Genomic DNA, 12,479 nt, shown 5'->3' on the forward strand with positions numbered 1-12,479 from the left:
TGCGCATTAGAACACATCACTATAGCAGTGCAATACTGTATCTGTATCTCTGGAATGACTGTGTTTTGGCTCTAGGTAACCAGCCAGCACAGGAGAGAAGAATCACCAGGCCATCATCTATAGACTGAATGTGCCCATTGCTTTGAGTGCATCCAGCAATGTATGTGTTTTATGTCCAGGGCGTCCATTTATCAGAAGGAGCTGGAGTGAGGTGATAGAAAACACACAGATCTCTCCCTGCTCTTTCACTCACTACATTGAAACGCACAATACATCCCTGTGTGCCAGACGGGGGACTTCAACCTATACCTTACCGCCTGAAAAAGGGCTTACAAAGGAACGGAGGCGAAAGGTCTGTTTTCATTTAGAACGCTCTCTGGTTTTGACAGCCCGGTGGAGAGAGTGGCTTCAGAGAGCAGCAGTAGCCTATAGGTAACAGCGTGAGTGGCAGTGATCCGGGCGACGCTTGTCTCGTTACTTGTCTTCATTTCTTGCTTTGATTTGTGGCGTCAAGCTGTCACGGGGCAGGACTGGCACCCACTGTTGGTCTCTCATTTCACACTCCGCGTTGCATCTGTGGCATAACCCAGTACAGCATCCCAGTTTCATGGTCACTTCTGTTCACTTCAAATAGAGCAATTAAGGACAGTCATACGACAAATATAGCAAATGGTGGAAAATCACGCATCAAATATTTAATAGATTAGCGTACACAATTTGCATACGGTAACACACCGAATTTACCAAAATGCAGCAGCTAACTCCTTCTTTACTTCAAGGCAATGTCAGTGTATCCCATGAATAGAGGAAACTGTGGTGGCCCCCAATATTTATACATACATATTTTTGCATCCATAGTCTGACCAAAACATTTTAATAATTTAGGCTTGTGGTATTGTCATAATCTGTAATCAGGATTTTTAATCGTAAAGTCAATAAGTAATATTTTTGCTTCAAAAATGCTATTAAATAAGATGAATTAATCAGATTGATTTTGCAGTATAAACGTGTGGGAAAGACTGCAATATATGTATCCTGACTTTTGTTTTATACTGTATGTTGTATACAGAAAAAAATGCTCAACATAAAAAAATTAAATTTAAAAAAAAAACTGAATCAGAGAGCTTTATGTAAAATTACCAGGATCATGTCAATCTGAATGCATCACATGATTTTCATGGACTTTCTCCTTACTCCTCCCATAATCCTTTTCTGTCTGTTTTGCATTCAGTAAGTTAAACCCTGACTTCCTAAAGTGCATCCCTCTGATGGGGTTTTAAAGGGAGCTCCCGGTCGCTCCAAGACACATTCAATAAAAACATCAGATGAAAAGATTGCAAAGTTTGTTCTCTTTTTGTCATAGATACAGCGTCAGCAGCACTGCCTCAACCAAGCCTATAAATAAGACACAGTCAAAACGGCAGCAGGAACGTGAGGAATGAGAAATTCAGAATGCCTTTATCGTCTTCATCGGCTCATTCGTTTTACCGCGGCTGATCAGAAGTGTGGCTACGAGCAATTTGGTACAAGGTTGCACAGGGTTTTAACGGTTACACATGGGAGCGAGTGGCAAAAGTATGACGTCCAACTGAACATTCTTAGCAATATTTAAACACAGGAGAACAAAAGGCAGGCAGTTAAAAGGAAAAACTATTCATCAAAACATTCAATTGGTGGTTTTCAGGTTCTAGATGATGCGATGTGATGACGTCATGCTCCACATATGGGGACCAGAGCCAGTTTTCCCAATTGGTAACGTTGATGAATTCTATTAGAACCCAGAACTCACTATACAACAACAAAAATCTGACATTTAACCATATTAATAATCAGTATTGAATATTATTGGTCTATAGCGTCATCTGAAACGCAGCAACACGGTCCTTACATCACCCAAATTGCAGTTTTTTGTATCATTCCACCTTACAAAATAGGTAAAGCCAGTCCAATCATTAAGCTAAAGTTTATTCAATCCAAACGTCCTTCCATAATTCCACGTTGAGTTTCCCTCCGCGCCCTCTGTGTCACCAGAGTCACAGCTCTATTGCCGCGGATCAACACCAATCAGCTGCTTTCTTTCACCAACAAATTGCTTTGCTTCGTCGACATCTTTCCTGTGTCTGCGATCCTCGTCAGACCGGCGCAAGGGCCAGCCGGTGATTAATCGCTTCAGAAAAACGAGGCGCTCTTATTATTCCCGGCAGAGTGTAAACAACCACTGCCTTGACAGGGCTCCCCCCAATTCTGCCCCACACACAAGGGTATCAGCACAGTTCAACCGCTGTCAGAATGGACTGTTTGTTGCCACACAATGAGGGAAAGAGAGAAGGAGGGAGAGAAGAGGAGGAGGAGGAGGAGGAGGACGACAGAGAAAGAGGCAGGAGTATAGCCCAGCGACAGAAAGACAGACAGCTGGCCGCCCGGTTAAGTCATGCTCTTGTTTCAGTCGTCTTATCAATCACTGTTTTGTTCTTTGGCCGGGGTTTGACTGGTCCCGGCGCGCACAGGGAAACTCTAGCTGACCAGGTTGAGACGCCGGTAAAAGTCCTGGGAGTTAGAAGGGGCAGAGATTAGCATTAGCCACCAGTTCATTTGACCTGTCTGACGATAAAGTGGGCAGACTTTGTTTTGTGTGCTTAAGATAGAATGTGAGCCTTTTTGGACATCAACTACTTGCGGAATTTTGTGAAACTAAGTGAACTGACTTTCATTTGAAAACAACAATGTAATTTTAACTTTATGATCATGTAGAATGTGGGGTTGTACGTATAGAAAAATAACTGTAAGTGTGTTGTTTGCATCTACGCAGCGAGGTAAGTACTATAAACAGTAGTTTTCATTATCATTATAGTAGTAACACTAGTAGTAATAGTAGTAGAAGTAATCCTAGTAGTAAATGTGTTCTTCTATTCAAAGTAAAATGACTACATTCTCATCCACTTAAGTTACATAGATGTTAAAACTTGCTAAAATAATTATAAATAGTTTTGTTACTTAAAAGTTCACAATCTCAAAAGAGGACAATAATCTTTATGATATGGCTGACCTGCAGGCAGCACAGCAGGCCGACAATGTTTTATATTTTATTCAGGAGGAACAAAGGCATGACCTTTATAGGAAACTCTAGTGCTGGTATGCCAATAAGATTCAAATATAGGAGTCAGAATACTGCATTTTGGTAGGAAAAATGCACCTTTCAGGCTTCTCGCAAACATGCATGCAATATATGTTATTTGACCTGCAAACTCTCTCTCTCTCACACACACACACACACATGCCAGTCCAAAAATCACATATGAACACAGGCCTGCTCCCTCCACTGCTGCCATGCTTGCCTGATGATAAATGACTAAATGTTGGGGTGCGTTTTCAACTGCCCCACATACGAGGCCCGTGCGCACCTAATTTGATACTTATTCCATGAAATAGTCATGTTGGGGGAAAATGGATGTGGATAGAGACAGACAGTGCCATACATCATTCTAATTATTCTTTAATAAACCTCTTACCATGTTCAAAAAGGCGTCTCACAGCTAACTCCTGCCACCTAGGGTTCAACTGAGGAAAAACATCCCCTCCAAGGTAGAAACTTTTGAGTGATTTCCACAACGAGGTAACGCTTAATTAAAGGTGATTGTTTTATGAGGGAAAGAAATGCAATCAACAATTTAACGAGTAATCATTTTACAATTGAAATCTGTCATATACGTTTAGGCCTAATCATGCATTATTATGACATATCTTTACCCTTAACGTGCACATGCTTAGGGAAAAACTTATAGTGGGGGGAAAAAAACATAATTGCCCCTTGTCTGTGCCAAAGTTGTAGAGCTGAAGTGAAGAAGACGAGGGGTGACAAACCAGCAAACGGGAGGCTGAAAGATCAAGTCAACGTCTGTGTCTTCTTGGTCTGTTGTTGTAAATGTCCAGACAGACACTAACAAACTGGTGCCACTGTTGACCTACACCAGATTAGAGCATGCATGCCTCATTATCTGTCGGGCACTGGCCACACTGCAACACGGTTCAAACAATACAAACAGTTTGGGAAACCTGATAAAGTTCAGATCATTATTTTTAATTCAACAAAATGTGTTAACCGCAGTAAACGCACTTCATTTATGAAAGGCGAAGGACAGTAGGATGTTGAAAATGCTTGATATTCATGCAATAATCACTATCTTGATGAAAAGTTGTTTATTAATTAAAACAGCCTCTTCAATCGCTATGAGCAAATCCCTCCGTTTTATAAGGTGCATAATTATAATCTCTTCTTTTGAGACATTTGATTTGAGTGACCATGCTGGTAAATTGAAGGCAAACAACCCTTTATTCAGCATTACCCCTGAAATAAGGAAAGAAGAAAGAAGAAAGGATAAAAGAAACAAGGCCAAAAACACATACGTTTAGAAATAACAGTGGTTACTACAACATATGTTTCTTATGTCCGAGTGACAGCAAAGAAACAAAGAATTCATATAGTGTCGCCTGCCTCCAATTCAGTCAATGAAAACCACGTGAAAACAATACATTCTCTGTGTGGTGTTCAATTTCAGCTTGTTAAGAGTCGGAGAATTTTTGTATTTATGTTCTCGTTTGTCCTGCTCAATCACCAAACATTTTCCCCTCACTCCATTTGAGGTTATTTGTCAAGAGAGCTTATATAGGCAGGGAGCGAAGGGAGGGATAGGTGTCATGATGGCAATATCCTGCCATGATCCAACCCTATGATTTATGATGATATATGACTTTGGACATTATAAATCACAAATGTTTAGTTTAATTGCATGGTTTCCTGACCTGCTTTGCTTTTGAATGACAGAGAAAAAGAACAAAAACGAATAATAAATAGGTTTAAATACTCTATTATGGGGAAGTCTGTATGAACACTGTAAATCTTTGCTTGCTTATAAGAGCAAAATGCGATGCAATGTAAAACTCATAAATATAGATGGGGTGGCTTTGATTTAGGGTCAATTTAAATTTCTCCAAAAAGGATTAGGAGTTTGAGAATGTCTGTAAGTCACTGTCAAGTTGCTATATATATATATATATATATATATATATATATATACATTGTGTGCATGTGAAGTGAAGAGCACGGCTGAATGAAACGCCTTTGCCCATACAAGACACAGATGCCGTCTGGCCAACTTTAATGAAAGTGAAACTCTCGAGTTACAGCATGGGAGTAAGTGTGTGTGTCTGTGTGCTGCCCAAATGTAGCTCTGATGTTTTGAATGTCAATAGGAGCCAAAACTTGTGTTGAAAACCTAAATGAATTAAGATAAGGATCACACAAAAGCCTGTCTCTTTGCACCTACTCCTCTTTCCTTACTTTAGTGGAGGTACAAAGCATCCGCTTGATACCTGCTGGAGTTTAGGAAGCATCACTCTTGCCTTCTCTGTTTTCACCCAAGAGAGAAGCTATTTAGCAGGTGTGCGCTGGCCCTTCCAGGTATTTGCATTATCATTGTGTCTTGCTTTGAAATTCAAAAAGTGATCTTTAAAAATGGCTATATTGTGTAGAGGACTAAATGTGAGAAATTGTCGGGGTGAATCCTCAAGGAAGCATAAAGTGCATAAAAGGTTCTAATGTTTTGCAGTTTTTTTACTTTGTTTTGTGAGGTAACTATTAGTTTTACATCAGCCACATTACAGTCTGTGTCATCAAAACTGCAGGGGACAATTTACACACAACTGACACAACTTTCTGGTAGTTTAAAAAATATGAAATAAAATAAAGGTTTTATCAGGTGTTATTATTTATCAAATCATGACTATTGTGTAATTTTAATGGATTTTAGCCCTCGTTTAAAATATGGTAGGTAACAGTAGTGGAATTATGTTACATCTACTGTGTGTGTGTGTGTGTGTGTGTGTGTGTGTGTGTGTGTGTGTGTGTGTGTGTGTGTGTGTGTGTGTGTGTGTGTGTGTGTGTGTGTGTGTGTGTGTGTGTGTGCGTGCGTGCGTGTGCGTGTCTGCCTGTGTGTGCCTTTCTTTATCATGTGCGAAACGTTTCTTCTGGCTTATCACGCCTAAAGCCCAAAGTTGCGGGAGAATATATATGTTTGTAAACATCTCTAAGTCTAAGAGCTTCTGCACATGCTCAAAATGACAGAGAAAAATGCACACACAAAAAAAAATTGGGCTAATACCACTTGACACTTTCCTTTATACGATACCATCTAACCTTCTGGTATCCGACTGGCTCAGAGTTTACACAGGTTGAACATTCATTTCCTGCCGGGACGTTTGCGAGCCCAACAACCAACTCTGACATTTGAAAGAGTAAAACAGAGCGATGGTGCCGGAGCAGTGGTCTGGGTAAAGGCCCAGCGAGGCATGGCATTGTATAATTTGCTGTGACACCAATATGGAAACTTGAGAGGCAACGTCCAAAAATGTAATGCAAACCTGGCACATAGGATTCTGCTTCAGCTCTTGCATCGTTTGAGTGACCAGTGGTGACAAACGGAGGAAAAAGTGAAATAGGACGAAACCAATTTAATTTACCACAAAACTACGCAAAGTGATCGACTGAAAATGTTAATTTGAACCTGCGGGGCTTGCCACGGGGAGTATTGTTTTCAGCAGCCAGCACACGGCGAAAATATATCTACATTTGTTAAAAAAATATGCATTCACACAAACTGACAAGTCCCCACTAGTTTTACACCTTGATTCATTGACTATTAACTTGATTCACAAGTAGATATTTTTACTTGTTTCAAGCAAATAATCTGTAGGTAAATAATGTGTTCTTTTTATACATTTTCTTACACAACTGAGAGACAAAATAAGGTCAAATGTATTGAAACATATTAAAATAAAAAAAAAAATAAAAAAAAGTGAATAGAACAAAAACTTGATAAGTAATTCAACCTGAACTTGTCAAAACATATATAATTGATTTATGTTTTATCTGATGATTCATCTGAATTCACATAACTTTACAAAAGAAAAAAAAACGGCATCTGGGGCTTTTGTCTCCAGTGAAAACAACGGATGCTAAAGAAATAAAATGGTATCAAAAGTTATTTTCAGAGCAGTGTGGATTGGAAACAGAGGTCTGCGCTTGTAACCATCCCCTGACTAATCAGTTGAATTTTGGGAAATAAATGATAGTGGCTGTAAATGTTGCGTGAAAGAGAAGCAGGGCTGTGTGAGTGGGTTGTTAATTGATGAGGGTTATAGAGTGTTGCTAGTAGCACAGGGGGGATCATTACCACTGGAGTGGAACAACTGCATTTACAGCTGTTTGCCACGTCTCGTACACATTTACACAAGCACAACTAAAAAATACCCCAAAAAACTACCACAGAGCGCAAGCATTCAGAAGCACCAATATGCATCCTTTTGTCATTCACTGCAAAAGACAAATGTATGGTATCTACTGTATATAAGTGTAAAAATGTCAACGGGTGATTTAAAATAAAAAATAAGTCTTAGGACCTATACTATATTTAACTGCACGTGAGCATAAACGCTTTAGGTAAAAGCAACTCAAATATTTTTGCTCTTCTAAATACACCAGCCAACTCTTAAATGTCAGTCACTTTCTGTTCAAATCAGGCTCTTCTGAGAGGAAAAAAAAAAAGAAAATGCTAGATTTATTTTGGGTTGGCATGATTGGGAAAAACAAACAATTATTCTGGAGGCATTTCCCATCCTTGAGTCAATTTGAGGGAAAAGGGGGAAAGGCGCGCAGCCACTTTGGGTTAAAGGATTTAGGTCACGCTTTAACTGACTGCTTGACATGGGGAATGTGACAGAGAAAACCTGGAGTGGACTACCTGAAATCAGCAAATCTGACAATGTGGGGGACTGAGAGAGAGAGGAGTTGGGGGGGAGGCATCTTAATAGTCATGCTGCTGTCCTGACCTATATTCTGTGTAATGTGTGTACCTTTGAACTAGCGGGAGGGGTCTGTTCCCCCACAGAGACATACGGATAAGTAGGCGTGTGTATGAGTGCACACAAGCATGTAATTGTAGCACTGGTGCGGCTGAGCGTGACTATTGTAAGCACGTATGAATGTTTTCTTGATTGTACATAGGAGCGCTCCCCTCGTTTTCTTCAAAGGTGCATAAATACATACTTGAGATGGCCGCGTGGGTGTTGTGCACATGTTTCTGTGCATCAAGGCTGGCGCTGTGTAAGTGAAATGCGCCAGTGTTTATGCTTTATTCTGTCAGTGTCAACCAGCCTCACCCTCAGTCTAATGGTACATTACTTAAGTTTAGAGGGTGCATACGAGAAGCACAGCCCAGAGACTCCTCACTGTGCATTCTCTCTGAATGACAATAAAGCTATATGATATGTACCTAATAAAGATCAAAGAGTATGAATCATGAATAAGTGGAAAATATATATCCACGTTAATGTTGAGCTTGTTGTACTGTATATATGTCATATGCATGTGCAATTACTGTCGTGATTCATGTGCAATTACTGTGCAATTCATGTGCAATTACTGTCGTGATCACATGCAACGGTATTTATTTATTTATTTTATCTTTATTATTTGGGGATGGAGGGGAGGTTTTGTGAGGTTTTGTCTATAGGAGTTTTTGTTTATAAGAGATCTTCTATTGAGAGTGTTTTTCAAACTTCCTAAAAGTGATCTGTTCTTTTCCTCTGTATCTACCTCTGTATCTACCTGTGTTGCAACAATGAAATTTCCCCATGAGAGGACAATAAAGGGTTATCTTATATAGTATGTATGCAATACTCAAAACATAACTATAACTCAGTCATCAAGGTAATGCTCTGTAACTGTTCTTTGTATTTGGTCAATATTTTGTGCCTCTTTGTCAAGTGGCAACAGATTTATTACAACTTTTGACAAGGTTGATTGTCTTTCTATTCCTTTTCCCACTAATATTTTGCAGACTCAACATGAATCAATTACTTTACAACTTAATCAAATCTAAACACATGCCTCAATGCAGCATATACAAAAATGTGTTTACCTCCAAAAGCCAGGGTTTGAGTTTGCGGTCCAGGATGATGTCAAAGCCCAGCACCTCGAAGCAGACACTGTCGCTCCCTGGTGGTTGTCCGGGGCGACACATGCGATAAGCGTGCAGCACGTGGGGCTCGGCCACGATCAGCGTTTTCACCACAAGCTCCTGAATAATGATAAATGAAACATAAAGAGAAACTGAATCATCAGAAATAATAACCTGATAGTAATACACTGATTGTAATACACTATGTAAGCAAAAATGCTCCCACAGGTTTATACTGAGACTATTGCAGCACAGGCAATTCTTAAATACACTTTATGGATACATATGTCACTTATTACCTATACTAATAAAATAAAAAAAGATTACGTAACATCTATGTATGATAATAAATATAAAACTTTTTGAATATGCTTGTTTTTGACTATAGGGGCAACCGGAGTCTCCTTTGTCAATGGGAAACACTGGACACACATTGTTGAATTTACTTTTTCTTTAGTAGAAGCCACAAAAACAAGTCAAAACTAGCCAAAATTATCAACAGATTTCACCTTCACTTTTCACTTTGTCTCTGCTGCCTCCTGTCACTACAAACAGACATTTACACGCACACTAAGCTGCCCCACATCACACCAGCGAGCGCTCACAAAGTGCGTCAGGCCTGCAGTTTGCCCAGTCCCGTTTGACCGCTGGGTACAGGCGGCTGAGAGCCATAGTAGTCTGGCCACTGACTGATAAGGCAAATGGCCCCGCTTCTGTTTTTTTCTTCTTATTTTTTTCTATCAGGCCTGTCTGTCGAACTCCCATCCACCAGTTCATCCATTTCCCAGTGTGACCCTAAGGCTGCCCAGTACAAACACCTGCTCCCACTGTACTCCCAAATTTACCCCGAGTCTCATCACATGCTGCAGTCGGTGTCCTCTCTGCCACCTTCCTCTCCATTATCCCGGGGCCCCAGTTTCAAAAAGCACAAAATACGATGTGTGTACTTTTATGGATTGGAACACTTCTAAAAGTATGCTATTTTACACTGATACGTCAATGTTATACAATTAACATTTTGTGTGAAAACCTCTCATAATACCCATAATAAAATATGTTTTAGTAGTGTAAATTCAGCCATTGTGTCACTGAAAACGACACAACTGTCCACTACAGCCACTCGAATGGGGCAATGAGGGCAAGACAACCGGCCCCATGAAACCATCCTTATCTAGCTACAGTACCAAAGAAATGACGAGGCTCAAATAGCTACAATTGTGTTTGTTTTGTTCTTTTGAGTATCCTGATAACAATAATCAATCGACAAATGTGAAATATTTGTAAAATGTATCTCAAAAGTGCAAAAATTTCACCTCATACCCTTTTGCTCTTTTTGTAGCATTTATTTTTTCTACAAACAATAAACTCATTATTAAAATTTACACATGTTCAACAACATTCACAATATATTTCCCACCTCTCCTTGCAGCCAAACCTAATCTAATCAAACCTGATATACATGGTACAGGTATCAAAGTATACACAAAATAAACCCACAAGACTAATGTTGTTTTCTTTTATCATTAAAATCTATTTCTGCTAAATAAAAGATATATCATGGTATAGAATAACTTATTGTATGCTGTCCTGGAAATACTACAGAACACCCACATGGCTGCCCTTAGACCATCTGACTCATACAGAACATAGTCAAGTAAAAAATGTTAGTTTAGTCATGTCTTTAGTAGAAAAAGCTTCAGTTGTAGTCATCTGGACTCAGTTTGAAAAAGTAGACGTTTCGACTCTCATCCAAGAGTCATTGTCAATAACAGAATTTAGGTCGAGAACTCCGATATTAATACTGTTCTGTGGTAAGACAACCGCCCATTGGGAGGAGCCTTCCTGAAGTAGAAAGAGTTGTTTGTTTCAACAGAAACTCCCCCTTGTATCTACCGAGCTAGCCTATTCAGAATCTTAATGGGCTATTAGAGTCCTCTTTGTCTTAGTGAGACCCTGGCTCAACCACCCTGAGTACCTGATTAGCATCTGAATGTCCTTTACCTTTCCAGGGGTTCAGAATCCCATTATAAATAACAGGAAGATTAAACCTAAGCCCTCCATTTCTGTTTAAAGAAGGTCTTTCTTTTTTAACAAAAATAGCTTCCTTAACTCCTCTTTCAAACCATCTTTTCTCCCTGCTTAAAACCTTCACCTCCCCGTCTTCAAACGAGTGATTAGAGGCTTCAAGGTGGAGATGGACGGCACTCTGAGGTCCTGAACTTGTATTTCTTCTGTGCTGTAAAGAAAAGCCTCTTGTGTAGAGGCTGTTTCGTCTCACCTATGTAACGTTCTTTACAGCTTTCTTCACTGCATTGGATCGAATAAACTACATTGCTCTGTTTTTGAGTCGGCAATTTGTCCTTAGGATGAACCAGTTTTTGTCTTAAAGTGTTTCCTGGTTTAAAATAAACAGGGACTTCGTGTTGTCTAAAAATTCTCTGCAGTTTTTCCGACAGGCCAGACACATAAGGGATAGAAACACCCTTCCTTCTCTGTTCAGTTTCCCTTTTGTCCTGCTTCTTGGTTCTCTTCACTCTGTTGAGAGCCCAAGCGGGGTAACCACAGGCTGAGAGGGCATTTCGGACATGTTTTTCCTCTTTCTTCTTGCCCTCTGAGCTGGTGGGCACACCTTGAGCTCTGTGTTGTAAGGTTCTGATCACCCCCAGCTTGTGCTGTAGTGGGTGGTTGGAACCAAAGAGCAGATACTGGTCCGTGTGTGTAGGTTTCCTATATACTTCTATTTGGAGTTTCCCATCCTCTCCTCTGATCGTGGAACAATCAAGAAAGGCCAAGCGATTCTCCTTAGCGTCTTCTCTTGTAAACCTAATATGTGGGTCCACCGCATTGATGTGATCAGAGAAGGTTTCCAGCTCTTGTTTCTTGATTGTTACAAAAGTATCATCGACATAGCGGAGCCACAGTTTTGGGGCTATGCCTGAGAATGAGGACAGTGCCTTCTTCTCAAAGTGCTCCATGTACAGGTTGGCCACTATGGGAGAGACGGGCGAGCCCATGGCACAGCCATGAATCTGTCTGTAAAATTGTCCCCGGAATTGAAAGTAAGTGGTGTTCAGACAGATGTCCAACAGTTTACATATGTGTTCAGGTGTCAGTTTGGTCCTTTCCTGTAGGGTGGTGTCTTCCTGCAGTCTGGTCCTCACTGCTGCTACTGCATCAGCAAAAACAATTGGATTAAGAACCTCCTCACTGCTGCTACTGCATCAGCAAAAACAATTGGATTAAGAACCTATCAGATTGTGTTCTGACACAGGCAGAAAAGGAGGTGCTCTCTAAAGGGCTCAACTTTTCTGTCACCTCTAAACACATCCCTACAGAGGACTACATCACAGCCACTGAAACGGCAATTAGAAACAACAAAATGACTGAATCGGAGGCTGCAGACCTGAGGTTACGTGTCACAGTGACCCTGAAGAGTGCCAAACCACCGCCTTCAAATATCACATC

The 12,479-nt window shown here is 40.3% G+C and overlaps 1 protein-coding gene across 6 annotated transcripts in view; it reads right to left on the minus strand.

The window, feature by feature from the left end:
• ttll7 (tubulin tyrosine ligase-like family, member 7) overlaps nucleotides 1-12,479 on the minus strand; it is a 72,654-nt gene that overhangs the window by 42,229 nt on the left and 17,946 nt on the right. For all 6 annotated transcript variants that reach the window (XM_072438452.1, XM_072438453.1, XM_072438449.1 and 3 more), the window contains exon 9: nucleotides 8,976-9,134. In XM_072438452.1, coding sequence (XP_072294553.1) covers nucleotides 8,976-9,134 — 159 coding nt within the window. The remainder of the gene's footprint in view (nucleotides 1-8,975; nucleotides 9,135-12,479) is intronic.

Source organism: Eucyclogobius newberryi, unplaced genomic scaffold, assembly GCF_026437365.1.
Source record: "Eucyclogobius newberryi isolate DKJ021-1_F unplaced genomic scaffold, fEucNew1.0.hap1 SCAF_9, whole genome shotgun sequence".
Lineage (NCBI taxonomy): Eukaryota > Metazoa > Chordata > Actinopteri > Gobiiformes > Gobiidae > Eucyclogobius > Eucyclogobius newberryi.